Source organism: Danio rerio, chromosome 16, assembly GCF_049306965.1.
Source record: "Danio rerio strain Tuebingen ecotype United States chromosome 16, GRCz12tu, whole genome shotgun sequence".
In the NCBI taxonomy this organism is placed as follows: domain Eukaryota; kingdom Metazoa; phylum Chordata; class Actinopteri; order Cypriniformes; family Danionidae; genus Danio; species Danio rerio.
Genome location: NC_133191.1, coordinates 9805718 through 9828811, shown reverse-complemented (window position 1 = coordinate 9828811; position 23094 = coordinate 9805718). Strand labels below are relative to the sequence as shown.

Genomic DNA, 23094 nt, shown 5'->3' with positions numbered 1-23094 from the left:
AATTAAGAGAGAGAGAGAGTAAAATAGAACCACGTAAAAGAAATGAAACATGCAAAAATAATTCCTTATAAAGCCAATTAAAACTAACAGGTTTTTAAAAGTGTTTTAAATTTAAATATGTGTTTATAAATTTATGTACGCATGCATTGTCAAGTGACAGCAGGTGGCGATATGCACCCAGATTGCACCACGCCAAAAAAACGAAAGAAGAAGAATAATAACGTTTCCGTTTCCGTTTACTCGTTGGGAAACGTTTAGCCAACACTGGGTGCAGTGAAGTCCAGATACATTTTCTCACTTTGTGTAAATAACTTATTTTATCATCAACGGTTGTTTTGGGTAAAGAAACAAAATTGGAAAGTTTAAATAACAACGAGAAAGCTTCGTAGATCGCCGTGAACCATCTGGAGAGTGACAGAGGTGAGTTTTGTTTATTGGGATTCAGTTGGTTTGCAACGGAAACCTCTTTTTTAAACAATCTAATAGTAATAATAGTAATTTACGGCAAAATGTTTGAGTTGTAAATAACGTTATATTAAAATGTTATAGTTGTTTGTATATACTTTGTTTAAATCAACAACTCTTGAGGCCAATAATTTGGGGGGAAAGATAGAGGTAAAGTTGGATTTATATTCGGATATTGAGACTTTCTCCTTAATAATTTAATGTCAGAAAAGTATTCTTTGCAAACTCTAAATAGGGAAATCATATTAGCAGCAAATGACTATTAAAGTACAACATTGTTTACAGTCAATTAGATAGTGTTAATGCTGTTTAGAAGTCATACTTGCAGGCTAATTCCGATCGAGTATTCAAAGTAACATGGTAAACAATATAGAGACTGCTAAATGAACAAATTTGCGAATATAAAACCAACTTTACCTCTATCTAAATAAGTGTAACGTACCATGCACACACTTTGCAGGCTGAAATCTGACATTGCCATAATTTCCTATTGTGTTTATTGCTATATGAATATAATTTCACCAGATTATTTCAATAGTTCTTGAATTTAGATTGATCGTCTGGTTCATACGGTCATGGAAAACCTGGAAAAGTCATGGTATTTTGACATGGCATTTTTCAGGCCTGAAAAAGTTTTGTAAATACAGAAAAACCCACAAAGTTTCTGAAAAGTCATGCAAATTAGTTTAACAAATGTCTGTATGTTCTAATTAGGGATAGAGGTAAAGTTGGTTTTATATTCGAATATTCAGACATTCTCCATAACAATATAACTTAATTTCAGAGAAGTATTCTTTGCAAATTCTAAATGAGGAAATCATATTAGCAGCAAATGATTATCAAAGTACAACATTGTTCACAGTTAATTAGATAGTATTAATGTTGTTTAGAAGTTATACTTGCAGGCTAATTTTCATCGAATATTCAAAGTAACATGGTGAACAATATAGGGACTTCTAAATGAACAAATGTGCGAATATAAAACCAACTTTACCTTTATGAATTAGGGCTGTGCGATATTGGAAAAATCGGACATTACCATATTTTGTAGTTCTGTGATCTATATTGCAATATGAATACAATTTCACCAGATGATTTAACAGGTTTATTTAGATTGATTGTGACTGATTTTGTTGAGGAGTGAATCTCAAATAATATATAACAAATAAATTAAAAGCATAGATGCATAAAATATAGCAAAGAGGAAAGTGAATGAAAGTTTTCAGGTATTCACTATTCAGGTACAGATACTGAATAATCAACACTGCATAGTCTTAATTGTATATTATTTAATCTTTATTAAAGAAAAAAAATTATTGTGGCCTGATGTTTCAAAATGTGAAATATTGAAATGCTCACACTTCACACAGTCACAGCCCACAAAGGGACAGTTTACTCAAAGATGAAAATGAATTCACTATTTACTCACATTTCACTCGTTTCAATCCTATAGGAGTTATTAAATTATATTATTTTTGTGTTTATTTAAAAAAAAGAAAACTCATAAATGAAACAAGTGAAGGGTGTAATGGAAATGGTAATACATTTTTGGGTGAATTGTCTCTGTAAAAATGCATGCAGATGATAAACTTTTTAAATTATGATTAAACTATTAACTATATAATCTCAACGTTGCATATTCTGCGATGCGACTATTGCAGATGCACACGTTGCGATATCGATGCTGAAACGATTGTTCGAAACGATTGAAACGAAATGTTCTTGAAAGTTCTGGAAAAGTCTTGGAAAAGTCATGGAATATACATACATAAAAATATGTATGAACCCTGGATTGGGATGATTCTGTAGGGCGTTGAGTCACACAGAAAATATAATAAGCCAATTACAAGCATAAATTAATACAATAGAGCAAAGATAAGAGTGTAGTTTGCAGCTTTATAGTTTTCAGTAGGTACAGAAATTGAATAATACAATGTAGTGTGAAGCAGTACTTCATAGTAATATTCATTGTATAAATAATTCAGTAAAACAAAGCTTTATTAAAGTAAAACATGTACTATTATTATCTTTGCCCAAATGTTTTAAACTTCCTTGAAATCCTTTTAAAATGCATGCAAATTATAAACTGTTTACTCACTTTCCTTTATGGCGTTGAGTCATACAGAAAATACAATAAACAAATTACAAGCATAAATGAATAGGATAAAGTAAAGATAAAAGTGTGGTAAGCAGTGTTTTTTAGTTTTCAAACAGAATTTAGGAACACAAATTGAATAATCAAATGTAATGTAAAATGACACTGTATACTGTGTATAGTCATCTTCATTGTATTATTCATTCATTTTCTTGTCGGCTTAGTTCCTTCATTAATCTGGCGTCGCCACAGCGGAATGAACCGCCAACTTATCCAGCAAGTTTTTACGCAGCGAATGCCCTTTCAACCGCAACCCATCTCTGGGAAACATTCACACACACACACACTCATACACTACGGACAATTTAGCCTACCCAATTCACCTGTAACGCATGTCTTTGGACTGTGGGGGAAACCGGAGCACCCGAAGGAAAACCACGCGAAGGCAGGGAGAACATGCAAACTCCACACAGAAACGCCAACTGAGCCGAGGTTTGAACCAGCCACCCAGCAACCTTCTTGCTGTGAGGCGACAGCACTACCTACTGCACCACTGCCTCGCCTTTCATTGTATTAATAGTTTAGTAAAACAAAGCTTTATTAAAGTTAAAAATGTATTATTATTATCTGTGCCCGAGTGTTTTAAACTCCCTTGAAAAGCCTTTTAAATGCATGCAAATTCTAAACTGTTCACTCACTTTCACTCCGTTATGGCTTAACTCTGCAGTGACTAATAACAAATGACAATGACAAATTATATGTATTTTGAACTGGGGTGCTGGTGTGATAAAATGCAAACTCACCATCGTAGATCCTGTGAATGTGACTATTGCAGATTTACACATCATGATATCAATGCTGAAATGATATATTGCACTACCCTACTTAGAAATATTATAAATACTCTATAAGTAATTACATTGATTCTGAGCTATTATTTAATTAGAAATATTTTTTTGTAGCAAGTCTATCCATTGACCACTGGCTGAAATAGTTGACATGTTAAATTGCACTGAAAAGAATCACCTACATTATAAAGAGCAAATTAAAGGAGTACCATAAAATTTGGGATCTGTTTATACAATATTTGGAACAAAACCATATAATGGCACAAGCAAATACCTCTCACACTACTGGGTAATTGATTGATATGTGTATTTTTGTATGTGGAATACAGTATATGTTTTTATTTGCCTTAGCCCATGTATAACAATACATTTACGTGTTCAACTCAATTTGGATGCTTTAGGGGGGATAGGGTGAAGAGTAGAAATGTAAAAAAAAAATAATTTAATGGTAATGGTTAAATGTTTTTTTCTACTGTAAAAAATTTTTTTTTTTTTTTGAATATATATTTTAGTGTATTCTCTGTAATACTAATCCAGACATAACACAACTGATCTTGGAAATGAAGAGTTCAAGGTTAAAAAGCAGAATTTAGGATGGCTGTACTTGCACTTTTTTGTCAATATTATCTGGTTAGATTGGAGCTTTCAAAAGTGTATAATGATAATTCTGAGCATTAGTTGTTATCACACATTACACAGTTTTGTTTTGTTTGTTTTCTTCCTAGATTTTTCTCCAGGATGTCACTGCCTAAACGTGAGGTTGATGAACTGAGGCCATGGGTGGAACGCACAGTAAAGAAGGTCCTTGGCTTCTCTGAACCCACTGTGGTCACAGCAGCATTGCATTGTGTGGGAAAAGGCTTAGACAAAAGAAAAACCATAGGTAAGATGTTTATCTTGTATGTAATTTAGGTTTAATGGATAACAGCAGGTATAAATTGATGTTTACTAGCTCAGTATGGCTAGCTTAAACTAGTAACTTCACAGATATCAGCTTAAAGTAGAGATGCTTCGATCAGCATTTTTGGGGCTGATTACCAATCACCAAAATCATGATCTGCCAATCACATAATGGCAAGGAAATGGGAATCTTTTATCTATAATTTAGCAGAGTTTGCACCATTTGTAGAAATTAAACTAACTCTAAATAAACTATATAAAAAAAACCTAGAAATTGGCTTAAGGCTACTTTAGGCCATCTTTCCCAAATAATGCAGAGTTACTAAATATTATTCCAAACAAAGAGGGGTCAGGCAGACCAACATACATCAGATCATCTTAATGGCATGTAGCCTCTTAATACACTGATTACATTTTATAATTGGCAGCAAAATGTGAAACTACAACAAAACTGGCTACTACCACAAAGGACAAAACTATGGCAACTGTTTGCCTTTTTTTTTGTTATTATTATAACCCAGGAACCAACTACATCAGATCCAAAAAAAATGTAATAATGTAGTAAGCTACTGTAAGCCAATGCCTTCCTTTCTAAATAACAAGGCAGAGAAACAAGGAGGAACAACCAGATGAACTAAAATCTAATGAATGAGTACTAGTACCTATTAAATAGATACTAGTATCTAATTAATAAGTACCAATACCTAATGATTAATTAGCAGTACATAAAAATATGTACCAGTCCCAGCTGGAATACATACTAGTCAAAACTGAATTTGATATCTTAATGACAGATCCCTTAGAAATCAATGGACAAATTTTACATCTGTTACTAGTAACAACAGAATAATTACTAGTCACTATTAAAATACTAGTGTCTAATGAGTAAGCACTAGTATATTTTTAAAAGCACTAGTATCTAAAGAATAGGCACTAAAGAATAAGCACTAGTATCTAATGAATAAGCACAAGTATTTAATGGAAAAGATACTAGTAAAGTATCTAGATTAAATGTTAAAACGGCTTGGCATACATGCACAGCAAGTTGGAGGGTGTGTGCCACACACACGCACACACGACAGGTCAGGGAAATCTACGTCTCATTGTTTCTGCGTGTTTTTAGCGTTGTCTGTTAAAATCGCTTGGATTTTTTTTTCTCTTTGGGTCCCCCGTGACTGAAACATGTCGCTAAATGCGTTCACCAAAGCCTCCGCAAAATGTGATCCTGACAGTGTAGCACAACCTTGTGTCTATCGAAGTTTGAGTCAATAAAGTGTGCTGTTAAGCTAAGCAGGGACATTGGACAGCGTCTGCCCTCCATATATCACAGGTTGTTCGTCGAGGCAAATGAATTTCATGATTCTGAACGCGATGTCTTTCCACCTTATATTATCCCTGCTGTATGTTCCACGTCATTTAATCATACTTCTCATACTCGGCATATTCAGTTGTATGGCGTGTTCTAAGATGCCTAATCATGTTAGTGGTGTTAAAATGACGTTGCTTGCTTCTACCTCGAGGGATTTTATCACGACATACATTGTAAACGTCAGACTTTATGTCTTTATTGGACACTTTGAAAAAGACGGGGGAACTCATGTGGCCACTGGTCAGCTCCGCTCTGCTATTGTTTATCCGTGCGCCGTGCATGCACGTGTGAAAAAGTCATGCGAGTAATTTACATCAAGTGATCGGCTTTTTTGATCTGCATTTTTTTGGTTATCCGATCAAGCTATTTTTAGCCAAAATCGACCGATCGTGATTGGTGGGTGTGTACTGGAACTCTGTCGTCTTTGATGTGCAAATTCTTTCTCTTCACTTGTTTTTTTTATTTCACGCTACAGATGTATCTGCACCTGTACAATTGCTTGCAGAGATATTTTAAAGACTTTTAGGGGTCATATACTGGACAAGAAGCCCAAATCGATGGGCCATATCTGTTTTATGATAGAACATGTACCCGCTGTGACATTTGGTGTCTGTCTGTGACAAACAGTTAACAAAGATGTGGTGGTGTTTTTTGTATAGAAGGCTGGTTGCCAGTATATGAAACTGTTTGCTGATGAAGACAACTCATGTTTCCACTTAATCATGGCATAATCTTTTGTTTGTTGTGAATATACATTCTCTAGCTGTAAAGCTGCAAACATTGCTTATTGTGCATTTAAGAACATGCATGTGAACCCTTTTAATGACCTCCTTTTTTTTTTTAGATCAGCTAAGACCATTTCTTGATGATTCGGCAAGCAGTTTCGTTGAGCGTCTGTTTGAAGCTCTCGAGGAAAGCAGAAACTCTCGTGGAAGTAAAGGAAGTGGAGAGAAAAACCGCAAAAGAGAACTAAAAGTATACAATGTTGAGGCTTTGATTTGTTATATGTTCTTTTCTGAATCTCGTACTTAAAGGAGAAATTAAAAAACTTTTCTGACTTTTTTTTCAACCTCTGTTTAGGAAGTGTTTGGAGATGAGATGGAAGGGGTGAAGGATGTAGTCAGTGTGGAATCAGCAGTAAAAAAGAAAAGGGTGCCCCGCTTTGAGGAGGTGGAAGAACCAGTTGTTTTACCTGGTCCCCCGACTGAGAGTCCTGGCATGCTCACTAAGATTCAGGTAAAATTCGCACTCGTGTTTGCTGAGGTGACAGGTCTTATGGTGTGGCACCAGTAATGTTCAGCAGCGTCTTAATCATTTTATTTTGAATAATTGCTATTATTATCTTAAAATGCTACTTTACATGTACTTGTAGCAGTTAAAATAACTATTGAACAAGTTATGATTTTTTGTGGTAAATTTATTTCTAAAGGAGCTGTTGACAAAAAAAAAAAAAAAAACTTGAACATACAAATAAAACAAAACAAATCTGAACAATTTGTTGTGCAGCAGAATGACACAAGGGAAAAGTACTGTTGAATTGTAGTTAATATTTTGTATAAAAGGCCAACAGTCAAAAAATCTTGATGGTTTTGGTTTTGTAGGTCTCTTTATTTTTAGTACTTATTTTATAGCCAGTTGATTGGCCGGGCCATTCAAGCAGATGGTTATTTATTTTTTAAACCAGGGGCCTGTTTCAGTAAAAAGGTTCAACCAACTCTGAGTTTAAGCTGGAACTCTCAGTTGACTTACAGGGGGTTAAAAACTCTGGGTTTTCGGTTTTAGAAAAGCTGATAGACCAGCTCAGAGTTGAGCTTACACACCGAGACTATAAAAAGGCGTTATTAATGGAGCACAGATATTACGAGTGACTATGGCAACATCTTAAAAAAGAGATCACCATTTCTTTCTCCAGATGAACTTAATGTGCTCATGCAGAGTTATAGCAAATATGACCATATATTTTAAAAAGCAACACCACTGCATCAGTGAAACGGAGAGAGTTAGCTTGGAAAAACAGCTGCTCAAGTTAATGCGTAATTTTACATTTAAAGTATTTAAATAGTTAAGTGTAATAAAATAAGTAATGTTATGTGTGACGTTTATAAAAAAATTTTACACACGTTCCCACTTTTATACACGTTGATCAGTTTTAATAGATTTAAAAGTCCACTTGTGTGTCTGCCTTTTATAATTGATTAAGTGATAGAGGTTGATAGGACATTTAGAATGTAATCAGATTTAAACAATAGTTATTAGAAAGAATAATAATTTGGTAAATTTAGTTACAGTACATGTCAAAAGTCAGTGAATTTAAGCTAATTATTTATTAAAAAAGGACAACGCATTCTCGTACGAGACTTTGTTCTTTGTGTGACTAAAATGTAGGCAATAGCTATGTTTCCATCCAAATATATTAATTACATTTATGTGCAAAACTGGAATAACGCATAAAAGACAAGCGAATAAAGCAGCGTTTCCATCTAACGAGTCAAAGAGAGCAAAGTCGTCACTTGCTGATTAAACTGGTGCCAAATATCAACAGTAAAAACAGAATTTACTGTGGTAGAAGATGCTGCGTCTTCTTCTTTTCTTCATTTAATAAATGTACTTGCGCCTCGGAAGACAATATTGACACACAATGAACGCGTAGTGGCGTTTGAAGCCATAAGACGCAGAGAACAGACGCTTTTGACACGCTCCAGGCGCTCTGGAGGTAATTAATAATATAACACCATTAATTCTGAAACGGTTAAGGCGTTTTAGAATGAATGACCAAAACAACATTTAGATGTGTTACAGTGTGCTCAGCCTGCTGGTTTGTTCATTCACACACATTTCAATCAAAATATGATCTCTTATTATTTATATCGAATAAAAGTTTATCCTACTCAGTTATGCGCATGTTTTTTATGCATTTTTTTAAAAGTTATGTGGTTCATGACGTTTCCATCAATCGTTTTTTAGGCGCATATTCAAAATGAGCATTAAATTAGGTGGGTGGAAACGTAAGGCTAAGGCGAGAAATACCGCTTCGTCTTTAAAAAAAGAGGAGGAGGCCGACTGAAACTCAGAGTTTAGCGAATAAAACCTGCTCCTGACCAGGTTAGGTTCAAAGAGGAAGTTACCACGGTAACTGACTCTGAGTTAAAGTTACCTCTCTTTCAGAAACAGGCTTGACTTAACCTGCTTTCTCCAGTTTAACAAACCTGCGATTTTGAAACGGAAAACCCAGAGATTTCACTTAACCTTTCTGAAACGGGCCCAGATGTGTTTGATTAGGGTTGAAGCTGAACTTCAACCCTAGTCACTCCAGGACACCGGCCTACAAGACTGTTTGGACATCCATGCAGTAGGACAAATGAAATGATCTGTTGAAGAACAGAAACACATGGTTTATTGGTGACACCACAAATGAGTTGTGCTCCTGAACCACAGTATTCTTAAGTTTTTGTCATATACTGGTTTTTACCTTGCATTGTTTTTGCAGAAATTATTTATTGCTTCTAGATCAGTGTTTCTCAACCATGTTCCTGGAGGCCCACCAGCTCTGCACATTTTCCAGGTCTCCTTGAACAAACAGATCTGATTCAGATCATCAGCTCATTAGTAGAGACGAGCTACATGTAATGGGTGTGACGGACAAAGGAAACATCCAATACATGCAGTGTTGGTGGTCCTCCAGGAACATGGTTAACAAACGCTGATCTAGATTGATTTTCTTTTCTTTTTTTTTTGTCAAGTTTTTATTATTGTTTTTTTCCCCCGTCGAATTAATGAATTTCAGTTATACAAATGAATCAGCCCAATCCCCAAACTAAAAAAAAAGTTCCCCCAGTTTAAAATTAAGTTTACATCACTTGTTTTTGTTGTTGTTGCCTTTGTTGCTAATATGGGAATAAACAAACACTTTCTTTCATGTACTGCCTACACAAGATTTTAATACCATGTATGATTTTCTGTCTTCAGATAAAGCAAATGATGGAAGCAGCCACACGACAGATTGAAGAGAGGAAGAAACAGCTAAGTTTTGCGGCTCCTACCCCCTCTTCGCAGGTAAATACCTGAGTTATAGTGACTGACTTGTACCTATCTGTTTGTTTGTAGAAGCTGTTAAGGAATCATAAAAGTACAATGAAAAAAAAATCTAACCCTGAGATATGTTGTATGATTAAAACTAAAACCGCCAAGGCACATTGTATATCTAAATATTTTTTTTTAAATAAATAAATTTGGTTTATAAATAAATAAATAAAAACATTATTTTGACTTAATTATTTTTGACAATGCATCACTGCATATGATAAATGATGTAATACCAAATTCAAATGCACAGTTTTTCCTTAATAATTATGCTTTGTTTAGTATTATAAAAAATATTATAATTTATAGTTTAAATAAGAGAACAACTCCAATAACATTTGAACCTTTGTTAGTTGGCCAAAACATCTAAATTTGAAAATGTTTTGTGTCTCGGGTGCCCTGGATCAGCTGTCAGATGAGCAGTCAGATACTGATGTGACCTGGACAAATTACATATTTCACCACCATAAAACTCTCTATTATTTACAAAATTTTGTGCTTTTAATACCTCCACAAATTTGCTTGTCTTGCTCACTGCGACTTTATTAATTTATTTATGATAACCTTTTATTCAGTGAAATGCGTTGCCTAGCAAAGTATAAAATGAAGACATAAGCAGTGCATAAATCTAGGTATTATATAGCGGGTAAATTTGACTCTAGCTTGCGCTTATTAATGCCCTGCTTTTTGATCTGGTTTTATTGAAACATTTTCCGCATCAGGCAATTCAATAAGAGAGTTTTAGTTAAAGTCAATGACTGGGAGGCTTGAATGTTTTATTAAAGGTCTGTTATGTACATTTAAAAAAAGAAACTTGGTGGTTCTAGTGTTCTAGTGTTAATTTTCTTCACAGATAGTCTAAACAGCGCTCATTTAACCTTCAAAACTTTTAACCAATAGGATTAAAATTTTAAATGTTAGCACATTTTAAGTAGAATGCAGTCTTTGATTAACATTAAATTTCCATCAATATTTTAAAGGGTTTGTTTACATGTGCAAATAGCAGGATTAAACCTACAGTACTTTGAAGAAAGAAATTAATGACCTAAAGATAAGTACAATATGCAGGTATACATCATGTGTAACTGCGTCAACAAATAATACAGTATACATGTAATATCCAGTGTAAGGGATGTCCATTGTAAGGAAAATTTCAAAAGTGACTTCAGTTTCGCATCAGTTTGGCTCATTTAATCTAGAAGAATGGTAACATTATGTGGCTGGGGTACTAAGATGGCTAATTCAATTTATTTGATTCCTTTTTCTATACCCGAACAAGAAAACTTAACATCTAGAAGTTCAAGAAGGATGTACATATTTGTTGCTTTTAACTCTGCTTTGGTAAAATGGCTTATTTTAGTAACTGTTACTAGCACAGCCTCTGCTTTTGGTAAGTTAGATAGCACTAAGTTTAGCTAGCTTGTACTTATCAGTGCCTTTCTATATTAAGCTGGTAAAATGTAAGTTTAAAATTGAATCTTACTTTTTGGTATATGAGAAATGTTGTTCCTGGATGTTTTCATCTGCCATTCTGACTACCTTAACATGAGGCTTCTTGCACTTGCTTAATGATCTGTAATATAGAGGTCTGCATTTTCCAATTCTTTATCTGAGATATGTTGCTTTCTGTCTTCCCTATAGTCAAGATTAAGTGCTTCTCAGACAGACTCTAGTACTCCACGATCTATGAACCAAGCAGGGGGTGCAACCCAGTCCATCGCTCCTTCTCAGGCTGCTAATTTCATGAATGATGCTATAGAAAAAGCACGCAAGGCAGCAGAGCTGCAGGCCAAGATCCAATCTACACTGTCCATGAAACCAGGAATTCTGGCTACTGTGGGAAACCCTGGGCCACATAATATGGTAGCACTGGCCAACCTACACGCCATGGGCATTGCACCACCGTGAGTATTGGAGAATTTAGAAAGATTATGTTTTGATAAAGGAATTGAGCTCTAAAAAAATATAAAGTTAATATTTTCTTATATCTGCTTAAAGTAAAGTCGAACCTCGCGAGATCACAAAGCCAACACCTCTCATTTTGGATGAGCTCGGACGAACTGTTGATGCCAGTGGGAAAGAAATTGAGCTCACACATCGTATGCCCACTCTCAAAGGTGCCACAGTCTACCACAGAAATATGAATCTGGAACATTTCACTGATTAGAAGTCTATTTTTGTTCATGTTCTGTTTTTTTACTTCTGTCTTTAGCAAACATCAGAGCTGTGAAGAGGGAACAGTTTCGACAACAGTTAAAAGAAAAGCCTAGCGATGACCTAGAATCCACATCCTACTTTGACCCACGTGTGGCCCTTGCCCCTGCACTAAAACCCAAAAAAGGCTTTAGGTTCCATGAACAGGGGCGCTTTGAGAAGATAGCCCAGCGCATACGCACCAAAGTAGGCAACAGCATGTCCATCGAATTGATTAATAAATTTAATTGGATAATTTCAGATTTTTTTATGAATTTTATCTTCTATCACCAGGCTCAGCTGGAAAAATTACAAATGGAGATTGCTCAGGCTGCCAAAAAGACTGGAATACAGGCCTCCACTAAACTGGCTCTTATTGCCCCAAAGAAGGAGCTGGGAGAGGGGGAGATTCCTAATATAGAGTGGTGGGACTCCTACATACTGCCCTTCCATATAAACCTGTAAGAGCCAACAGTTTGTAATCTGCTCTAGACTGGTATTAAATGTACTTGACAAATTCAGAAAAAAGGTTTTGAGAGAATGGTTTTAATACAGTAACAAAATGATTGTATTGCAATTAGGGTTGAGTTAACTAGAGTTGGAATTGCGATTTTAAAATGTTGCAAATTCAATCACAAAAAACTGAAATGTGACAGTGCAATGGAGTGACGTCGTCTCCTTAGTCAGAGTGATCATATAAACTCTTTTTTTTAATCATATAAAGATTTAATTTATCATTTAGAGTTTAATTTTTTTAAGTGATTGCTAACCAAATCAATTAGCTGATGATTTGCTTGTTCTTAAAATCATATAATCAAAACTATTACCAAATAATAATATATAGATTTGCTTTTGTTTTTTGTGAAGCACACACAATGCATTTAAAATAATGATTACAAATGTTAGGGCTGGCTGATATCTGGTTCTCCTATATCGTGCAGCCCTAACACACACATACACATTGGCTGCATTTACATAGTAAAAAGTAATTGGATATCACTTAGAACAATTAGATTTTTTTTTAAATCCCATAGCCTTACTTGCAATCATGTGGTTTCAAAACTATATTTGACTGAATAACTTTTAAGTGAAGTTGTCTCTTTCATACTGTGGCATTTTTAAATTCATTTGAATAATTAACATTTAAAAAAGCATTTTTTTTTTTAGATCTGCACATACAAATTTAGATGAGGTGGAAATGCATGGAGTCACCAACCTAGTTGAACATCCAACTCAGATGGCTCCACCAGGTATTCATTCACTGAATATTAAAACCTCCAGCAAAGAGAAATTAGTTAATTTTAAAAATTGAAATAACTCTGTGATTTCCATTTCTGTCTAAATTTTTATTTTACCTTTTTTTTCCAGTGGATACCGACAAGCCAGTTACTCTTGGTGTGTATTTAACTAAGAAAGAACAGAAGAAGTTGAGGAGACAAACTCGCAGAGAAGGCCAGAAAGAGGTGCAGGAAAAAGTCAGATTAGGCCTTATGCCTCCACCTGAACCCAAAGGTACATCACCAAAATTAATTTAATATGCCAACCAATGGTTTGGGACACCTGCTGATTTTAGTAATGCATTTTTATTGGATATAATTTTGTTATGTATGTAATATTTGCTTTGTTTGGTTGCAGTGCGGATCTCCAATCTGATGAGGGTTTTGGGCACAGAAGCTGTGCAGGACCCCACTAAAGTGGAGGCCCATGTTAGAGCACAAATGGCAAAGAGGCAGAAGTGAGTTGTTATCAAAGTTCTAATACAATACTATCAGAAAATTACACCCCAGTAGTTCTGTTGTTGAGAATATAAAAATGTTTGGCACGTACTACTAGTATTATAGCATTCCTAGTATTTAGAAATAATTAGTTGTGGACAGATCTTGATGTTTCGTGGCATATTCTGATTACTAATACCATTTAAAAATATATTATGATTAACAAAACATTTGTTGTGAATGCCAAACCTACACAAATTTATTTAACAATAAAAGGTAAAAAGGATTTTAAATGGATGTATTTTGCATAGTGTAATGTGGTATCATTTGTGTTAAGGGCACATGAGGAGGCAAATGCAGCACGCAAACTCACAGCAGAACAAAGGAAAGAGAAGAAGGTGAAAAAACTGAAGGAGGATTTGAGTCATGGAGTTCATATTGCTGTTTACAGGTACATGACACATCTGATAATATCTTTCATGATAAACACACATTGAAAAATTCATAGACAAAACTAGAGGCTGCATGATTGACAAAAATCATAATTTTCGATTATTCAATAAAAAAAGTAAATTTGATTATTAGTTATGATTATCATAATGCCCATTTATTGATGTTTGAAAAAAAGCTTTATTTCATAGTTTTAAGTAATTGCATGCCATAACATTAATTATAAAAAATTATAAGAAAAATTACTTTCCTCATTGCCAGTTTTTTTTATATAAAAAGAAAAACAAATATGAAATATGCATGAAACTGAATATTATAATAATTTTTAACACTGGATACTGTATTTATACTGAATAGGTACAACAGCTATTCAGTCAAGACCAGGGAGTGATTTCCTTTGTTTGATTAACATTAAAAACACAGACAGCAGGAATGTAATGTTTTCACTTTAAAACTGTTCACAGATCAGAGAAAGCTGGATATTAGTGTCGTATAATTGATAATATCCTCAAATTAAATCAGGATTTGAAGTCTAGCAATCTTGAGACCATCCATTTTGTGTAGTATCAGTGCATAACATGTCTTCAGTCAGCAATTGTAAAGAAATTGTAAAGATTTGTAAAGAAATTAATGGGAGAATACAAATGTAATTTTGCTTTCCATTTTATTATTTTTTTACAAAAACAGCACTGCAAGAAACATTTGCTTTTAACCAACATAACTAAGAACTTATAATAAAAATAAAATCAAGAAACACACCAGCTGATTAAAACAATTGAAAATAAACACTACTATAAAATATCATCTTCGCTAATGTTGCAGATCATTTCAAATGTTCATCTCTAACATCTTGTGCAACAAATTTATATTTTAGTCTCATTTTCAATGAATCCTTCAATAACTCAAAAACTTGACTAAATGTATAATTTTTTTAACTATTTAGTGACATTTTGATGGCTGGTTATTGACACCTATTTAGTTAAACTAATTACTACAACTTATATTTTTAAGCGACAAATTGCAATAAACTGCTAATTTTAGTCTTTACCATAAACAACAGTGTTTATATCTGAAATATAAACTGTTACCCCAGTACTTGATTGTTTGTAATTTTGTAACTAACTGAAAAGGGTGAAAACTGAATCTTTCTCAATCAAATGCAGATTTGAATGCATGGCATTAAAGGAATTATAAACCTATGGAAATCACAATCACTTATAATTTAGGATGAGTGAGGGTTTGAATTGAGATCTCGTTCTTTTAATAATAAATTGTGCAACTATACACTGAATGCATTAATGCTGGCTAAACAAGTGTTAACAAAAACACCTTTAATTACCTAAGAAAGCATTTAGGTGCCACTGTCATTATATTTTACAGGAAAGCCAATATGTTCTCATACATGCAATTTAAATGATGCAGCAGGCGGTCTCTCCGCAATCGTTACAAATTTAGGATTAATCCATAAGTAAAAAAAAAAAAAAAAAAAAAAAAGTTATTAATCAGTGGGTCACGTGCGTGCTGAACCATGGGTTGTGATTTGAACAGATCATGGTTAAACGGATCCGCTACATTCCTATTGTTTACTGAAGTGCTCTGCTTTGCTCTGCAGAATCCGAAATCTGCATAACCCAGCCAAGAAGTTTAAAGTGGAGGCCAATGCAAACCAGCTGTACCTCACTGGCACTGTGGTACTGCATAAAGATGTCAACATCGTAGTTGTGGAAGGAGGTAAGCATATGTTATCATTTTTGTTTAATCATCTCTACAGATGGGTAATTTTGGGTATTATTATCATTTTTATTGTTAGAATTACTGTCTGTATTCATTGAGTTTCTCTATTTAGGACCCAAAGCACAGAAGAAGTTTAAGCGATTGATGCTGACTCGGATCAAATGGGATGAGCCAAATTCCAAAAGAGATGGTAAGGTGGTATGCGATAACTGCAGAAGATGCAGACATTTGTGAACTGTGATTTACAAACTGATCTTTTGCTTTTCTATTTTTTCTTTTAGAGCATCACGATGACGATGAATCCAGGAGGAATAATAGATGCTCATTGGTCTGGGAGGTAAATGCACACCTGTATTACTTTTTCAGAAGCTAATTTGTTTTCTTTTTGTAACCTTTTGCTATCTACTTTTGTTTTATTGAACATTTGATTGTTTTTACTGCTCTGTAGGTAGATAGTAATTACACTCTTACTAAGTGTTAAACAACACAACCTGTTATTTCTTAACACACCTTTGTGTCTAGTTAAGGATGACACAATCTGTTATTTTAAACTAGTGTTATTCCTGTTAACACAGTGTGTTAAAGGATTTAAACATTAATGTGTCATAAATCACACACATTGTCAAAAAATCTCCATTTTAATACATGTATATTCATTGTAGCAAAATTATTCTACAATTATCATTGTAGAATAATTAATCATTGCTGTTTATAATAATAAACATATTTTGAACTGAATTCATAACTGAATTAGGTTTACAATTCCAACTCGTTTGTCTACCGAACATTTAGCATTTTTATTAATTCTCAGAATGTTATTTTTAGCGAACCATAAAAATGATTTTTCCTAATCAGATGCTTAAAGTCTGGTTTATACTTCTGCGTCGTGTGAACGGCTTGACCTATGGCATTTGCAATACAATTAGATGAGCATTTATACTTCTGTCCGCTGTTTGTTGATCTGCAATAGCACTTCAGAAACGCTGGCTGGCAGTAGGTGTTTGTTCCTTTTTGTTGAGTTTCTTCGCTGGTGTTTTGTTTTTTCCAAGTGCTACCTAATTTACAAGGGGCCCAAACTCACTCATTTTGAGGCTGAAATTGGCAGACGTGCAACAACTTTAATCATAAGGTAAACACAAAACAACAGTTTTCATCTAGAGCTCCTTCCCGGGACTCCACACTTGTAAACACTCGCTCCATCGGGCTCGTGTGGCTGCCAAGCCGAACAATCACAGAGCTTGCGATACGCGTCGTTGTGATGTGTAGTTTTTTGAGAGGTGCACGTCGCTAACAGCCATGGTGAGGGCTATGCGACCACATGTAGGCTGCGCCGGAGCATACGCGTGTGCTTGACGAGGAAGTATAAATCAGCCTTAAGCTTAGACCATGTTGCAAAAATCTGAGCTGTTAAAGGGGAAATAAAGCACTCAGTCAAGTTTAGCTTATTTTGTAAATTGGATTCCACTTTAATAAAAATATATAAACAAATTCGATTATTAAACCATTTAAAAGAAAACAGCATGTTTTACTATAGATTTTAAACCTAGGGTGCAGCCATCTTGGAATGTCTCTGTGTCTGACGTCACAGGGTTGGTTTAGTTCCCTCACCTGAACAGATACAGTGGAAGTAAAAGAGACTATAAAGACTAATTTAACCCAATGCGTTAAGTTGTGGACTAAGAGCTGCTGCAATTACAAGCATCAAGTCTTAAATAGAAGTATATATATTTTTATTCTATTTTTCCCCTTTTAATTATCGATCATTTGACACGCTTTGCTCCTCTCTCTGGGTTATGCTGCCTGTATGGGTTTCAACAATGATTGTAATAGACTGAACACAGAGACTGGACAGCCTAATTTAACCCAATGCAAATACAAGCATTTAAGCATTTGGACCAAACAAATCTATGGACCAAAAAAATTATATGGAATCACCATGTACTTTGCAGTTTTTAAACAAAAAACTGTATCTGATTACAACTAATAATTAGTCTGCAGTTAAAAAAGCGTGTTTGCACACCTTTGTGAGGTGTTGAACCAAGCTGATTGACATAACTCATGGCTCCAACATGAGAAATGTCAATTCAAAGGATAATCAAACTTCTTAAGGAAGGTTAATCTTAACAGAATGTTGCAAAAGATGTTGGTTGTTTTCAGACAGCTGTGTCTAAAATCTGGACCGAGTACAAATCAAATGGGAAGGAGTGTACTGGTAGACCAAGGAAGACGCAAAGCATGAAGACAGAAAACTTAAAGCATCGGCGTCAGTAGCCTAGTGGTTAGTGCATCGACACATAGCACCCAGGTGCTCATGGCGACCCGAGTTCGATTCCTGTCTCGAGGTCCTTTGGCGAAAGGTGAAAACCCCTAAAGAATTAACTTGAAGCAATATGCTTCAATGTCTGTGACCAGACTTTAAGAAATCGCCTAAAAGAAATGGGATTTACATACAGAAAAGCCAAACAAAAACCATCATTTAAATCTAAACTGAAAAGAGCACGGTTTCAGTGGGCTAAAGAAAAAGTCTTGGACTGTGGATGACTGGAGTGATGAGTGATAATCAGTGAAGAATAATGAATCAGGGTGACGATGCTTGAACTTTTGTTTGGTGCTGTTCCAATGAAATTTATGATGACGGCTGCCTGAAGAAAACATGGTAATTTCCTCAGTCATTGAGAATATGGTATTGCATGTCAGGTAAAGATATTAGAGAGATGACAGTCCTTGCATCCTCTATAAATGCACAAGTTTTTATTGAGATTTTGGAGACTTTTCTTATTCTATCAATTGAAAGGATGTATGGTGGTGATGACATATTTTTTCACGTTAATAATGCAGTTTGCCATAAGGCAAAATCTGTGAAAACTTTCCTACAGGAAAGACAATGTCAATGGGATGGCCTGAAAACAGTCCAGACCTCAATCCACTTGAAAAACTATGGTGTAAATTAAAGAAAATGGCCTTTGACAAGGATCCAACCTGCAAAGTTGATCTGGCAACTGCAAAAGACAAAGTTGGAGACCGATTGATGAAGAATACTGTTAAATCCATGACTCAGATAATTCAAACTTTTAAAAAACCGTCTGAGATGGTGCAACAAAATACAAGTGTTTTTATTTGGTGATTTAATAAAATTTTCCTGATTCTATATTTTTTTCCTCTGCTTGATCTGTAAAAACAGTAGTAGTTGACTACAATGTTCTTTTACTTTTTTTAAAGCGTTTCTTACAGCCAGAAGGTTGGGTTGTTGAAAAAAAATAGTTTTGTGGCATAATTTTTTTTTTCACAAACATTTGCATGAACATCTTAACTCAAATAGGTTTTATTTGAGAAAAGCTCCAAAAGTGTAATTTATTGACTTAATTTTTGACAAAATACATTTTGAGAGTACCTCCTAATACTTGACTGTAGCTAAGCATCCAAGTCCTCCACTGATGAAGAGGCACCAACTTGCTTAGCATTTCAGAGTGAATTAAGCATCAAGCTGAATGGATGAACAGTCAAAACGCGTTCTGTTGGGCACACTGTGTTGTTGTTTTCACATCTTTCTTTTTACACACAATTTATAAAAAAATATATCCGCTAAGGTATTAAAATAGTAATAATACAAAACATTTTTTGACATTTTTGAGAGCAGTATGAATTTTGTGATTCTAACTAAATCTGTTGTAAATTTAAGTATTATCTTTTTTTCCAGGGTACATCAAAAGAACGTAACTATGGGGAGGTTAAGTTTAAGCAGTGTCCAACGGAGAACATGGCTCGGGAACATTTTAAGAAGCATGGCACCGAGCACTACTGGGACTTGGCTCTGAGCCAAAGTGTTCTGGAGACAACTGATGACTGAGATATGGACAGAACTCAGAACAACAACTCACAGTGGAGTCCATGACAATTTGCAGAGGTTTTTTTTTTTTAAGGGAGAGAGAGAGAGAGAGAGAGAGAGAGAGAGTGATGGATTAGACTGGCAGAGAGAAGTGCATGTAAATATCTATAGTTTGAGTGAATAAGAGAATAATTGTGCTTTGTGTACCGACAGTACAGGTGTGAAACAATGCAAGGCTTTGTTACAAGAGCTGGTGTCACGAACAAGGATGTTAATCCTAATTACTAGGGTGGACACTTGTTTTGTTTCTCTTGTAATCTTTTTATAGTGTAGGCTGTGCATTTTTTTGATTTTCTGTACCTGTGATTCATCTTGACTGCTCCTTATGGCACATTGATTTGTTCTTTTCAGTTAGTAAAACTCAATACTGAAACAAAAGAAATGTCACTGTAGTTTGTTACTGGATGATCAAACTTAATTGGATACAAGAATTTTAGAATATGTACGGCAGGCATTGTTGTTATTGTGTTTTAATGGAGAACTATTTTTTTTTATTATTTAGGCTCACCTATCTTCATATTCATGTCATCCCTTTTTTTTTCATCCCCATTTTTGTCAAGGAATCAAACACAACAAATAAAACCTATTATATTCGGGCCTATAAAAAGTATTTAAAGGGTTGACTTTCTTTTAAGATGTATAACAGAATTTCTTAATAATTTTTCTGGAATAATTTGGGGGCAGATGTGGTGTAGTGGTTCGGGAGTCAAACCTTTAAACCAAAGATCTTGAGTTTGATTCCTACTACCCAAAGGATACCCAACTAATGTACTCTTGAGGTGCAGTTAGGCACCTATCCCCGAATATCTCCCTGGTTGCCGTAAGCAGTGGCTGCCTACTGTTCACATGGTGTGTTAGTCTGTGTTCTCTCTTTTCACTCAAATTGTGTGTTCATGTGGACTTTAATGGGTCAAATACAGAATAATATGTAAGTCTATTCTTAATGATGCTCACTTCATGATTAAAGAATACCACATTGCTTATTATAGGGTAAAAAATTGGTTGTAAGAAAAGACAAAAGGATAGAGTGTTCCTCCAGTGGCATGCCAACTTCAACACAGATTTTGTCTTTCTAATAATCATGCACCCGTTTCAGATCCTCAAACTCAAAACTGCTCTTCTAGGACACGTTTTAATCTTTAATGACAAAACTTTTGCAATCAGTTGTATTATTATTGTATTATCATAGTTTTTTTTTTATGGTTTTCAAAACTTTAAACGGGGCTATAAGAACCATGCATACAAATTGGTCTGCTGTATCATACTGTAATCTACAAACTAACAATATCACACAAGTAGCCATGGTGATATGGTTCTGTATCAACACTCCTGTTGAGTTTCATTGTTAATAACGTACCACACTGATAGATGTGGCTTTACAATAAGAAAAATTGTTCGCGACATTAACATTAAAAGATAACAAATTGTCCCTGTTTGTAATAAGCCTCAAATGATGGTGCGCAAAATAAAAAAAGACTAGAACTGTTCATATGCACAGTGTTGTTTATTTTCCAACTCAATCCATATTTTTCTGCCACTATTATTTTTTTTCTCACATGATCTTTCACCATTAAAATAACATTTGTGTTTGTTCAGAATAGTTTAAATCAGACCAATAGTTCAAATGTCTGCTCAAAAAGCAATGTCTATTATAGTTTATATATTTTTTATTGTTGTTAAAAGTAAATTCCTTTATTTGTTTTAATAGTTGTATTATTTGAATTTGTCAGTGGAAAGAACCTTGGTGTTGAAGAGCCATGTAAATTCATCTCTTACTACTAGTTCAAGATTCTTTATTGTCTAGACAAATATTCAGAAAGTGTTTACTAAATACAGTGCTCAGCGTAAATGAGCACACCCATCACAGATCTCTCTTTAAATGAATATTTTCTACAGGATGCTTTTACAATAATGCATATACATTAGTACCAAAACTGGTACTTATTTCCCCCCCTAATTTCTGTTTAACAGAGATTTTTTTCAGCATATTTTTACACATAATAGTTTTAATAACTCATTTCTAATAACTGATTAATAACTGATCTTTGCCATGATGATAGTCAATATTTGACTAGATATTTTTAAAGACACTTCTATACAGCTTCAAGTGACATTTAAAGGCTCAACTAGATTAATTAGGTTAATTAGGCAAGTTAGAGTAATTAGGCAAGTTATTGTATAACGATTGTTTGTTCTAAAGACACTCTGGGAAAAAAATGCTTAAAGGGGCTAAGAGTTTTGTCCTTAAAATGGTTCATAAAAAATTAAAAACTGCTTATATTCTAGCCAAAATAAAACAAATGGGTTCTGACAAGTCAGGCATGCTGCAGCTCAGACAGTTGCAGAAGCAAAAACTACTGGGAAGAGGCCATGGAGGAAGACTACTGGTCAGCCTCAAAGAGATTCTGGCAAAGTGTTCGACGCCTCAGAAGGGGAACGCAGTTCCACACCAGCACTGATTACAGCAGAAGCAGTGAGCTGTTGATGTTGTCGGGCTGTGGAAGGAATACTTTGAGAATATCCTCAATCCCACTGCTATGTCTTCCATTTAGGATGCTGGGGTTGAATCACCTATCACCCAAGCTGAGGTCAGAGAGGTAGTTTGTAAGCTCTGCAGTGGCCAAGCAGCCTGGGTGGAAGAGATACACTGTGTACCTGGAGTCAGGTGGAGTCTAGTTCGAAGACCACAGGATTTCATCTCTGCTATTGTGATGATTATGATGTTCTGTTGGCTTCATCAGACATGGTCTTCAGCTTACTCTGAGGCAGTTTTTTGCCGAGTGTGCTGTGGCAGTGATGAGAATCAGCACCTCCAAGTCTGAGGCCATGGTGCTCTACCAGTAAAAAGTCACTTGCCATCTCCAGGTTGGAGGAAAGTCCTTACACCAGCTGAAGGAGTTTGAGTATCTTGGGTTTTTGTTCACGAGTGAGGGTAAGATGGACCGTGAGATTGATAGGTAGATTGGTCAGTCCGTTGTGGTAAAGATGAAGCTAAGCCAAAAGGAAAAGCTCTTGATTTACTGTTCAATCCACAGTCCTTCCCTCACCTATGGTCATGCACTTTGGGTCATGACTGAAAGTACAAGATCTCAGATACAAGCATCTGAAATGGTTTTCTATGCAGGGTGGCGGGGCACACCCTCAGAGATAGGGTGAGGAGCTCTGTCACCCAGGAGGAACTTGGGAGTAGAGCTGCTGCTCCTCCACATCGAGAGCAGTCAGCTTAAGTGGCTCGGGCATCTGATTTGGATGCCTACCTAGGAAGGTGTTTCGGGTGTGAGGAGGCCCCAGGGAAGACCCAGCACACTATGGAGGGTCTATGTCTCTTGGCTTGCCTGGGGACGTCTTGGAGGAGCTGG

General features: G+C 35.2%; 1 protein-coding gene across 2 annotated transcripts; it reads left to right on the top strand.

The window, feature by feature from the left end:
* The first annotated feature begins 238 nt into the window (after window positions 1–238).
* Window positions 239–21226, top strand: prpf3 (PRP3 pre-mRNA processing factor 3 homolog (yeast)). 2 transcript variants are annotated; one of them, XR_012391395.1, is made up of 17 exons: window positions 239–420; window positions 4134–4291; window positions 6522–6652; window positions 6758–6913; window positions 9644–9730; window positions 11399–11661; window positions 11756–11874; window positions 11970–12157; window positions 12245–12411; window positions 13118–13200; window positions 13319–13462; window positions 13586–13685; window positions 14003–14116; window positions 15728–15846; window positions 15962–16039; window positions 16131–16852; window positions 16941–21222. XR_012391395.1 is itself a non-coding variant. In NM_205748.2 (17 exon segments), coding segments are annotated over 16 exon segments (2100 nt in total). In that variant the 5' UTR covers window positions 253–420; window positions 4134–4146; the 3' UTR covers window positions 19697–21226.
* The last annotated feature ends 1868 nt before the right edge of the window (window positions 21227–23094 follow it).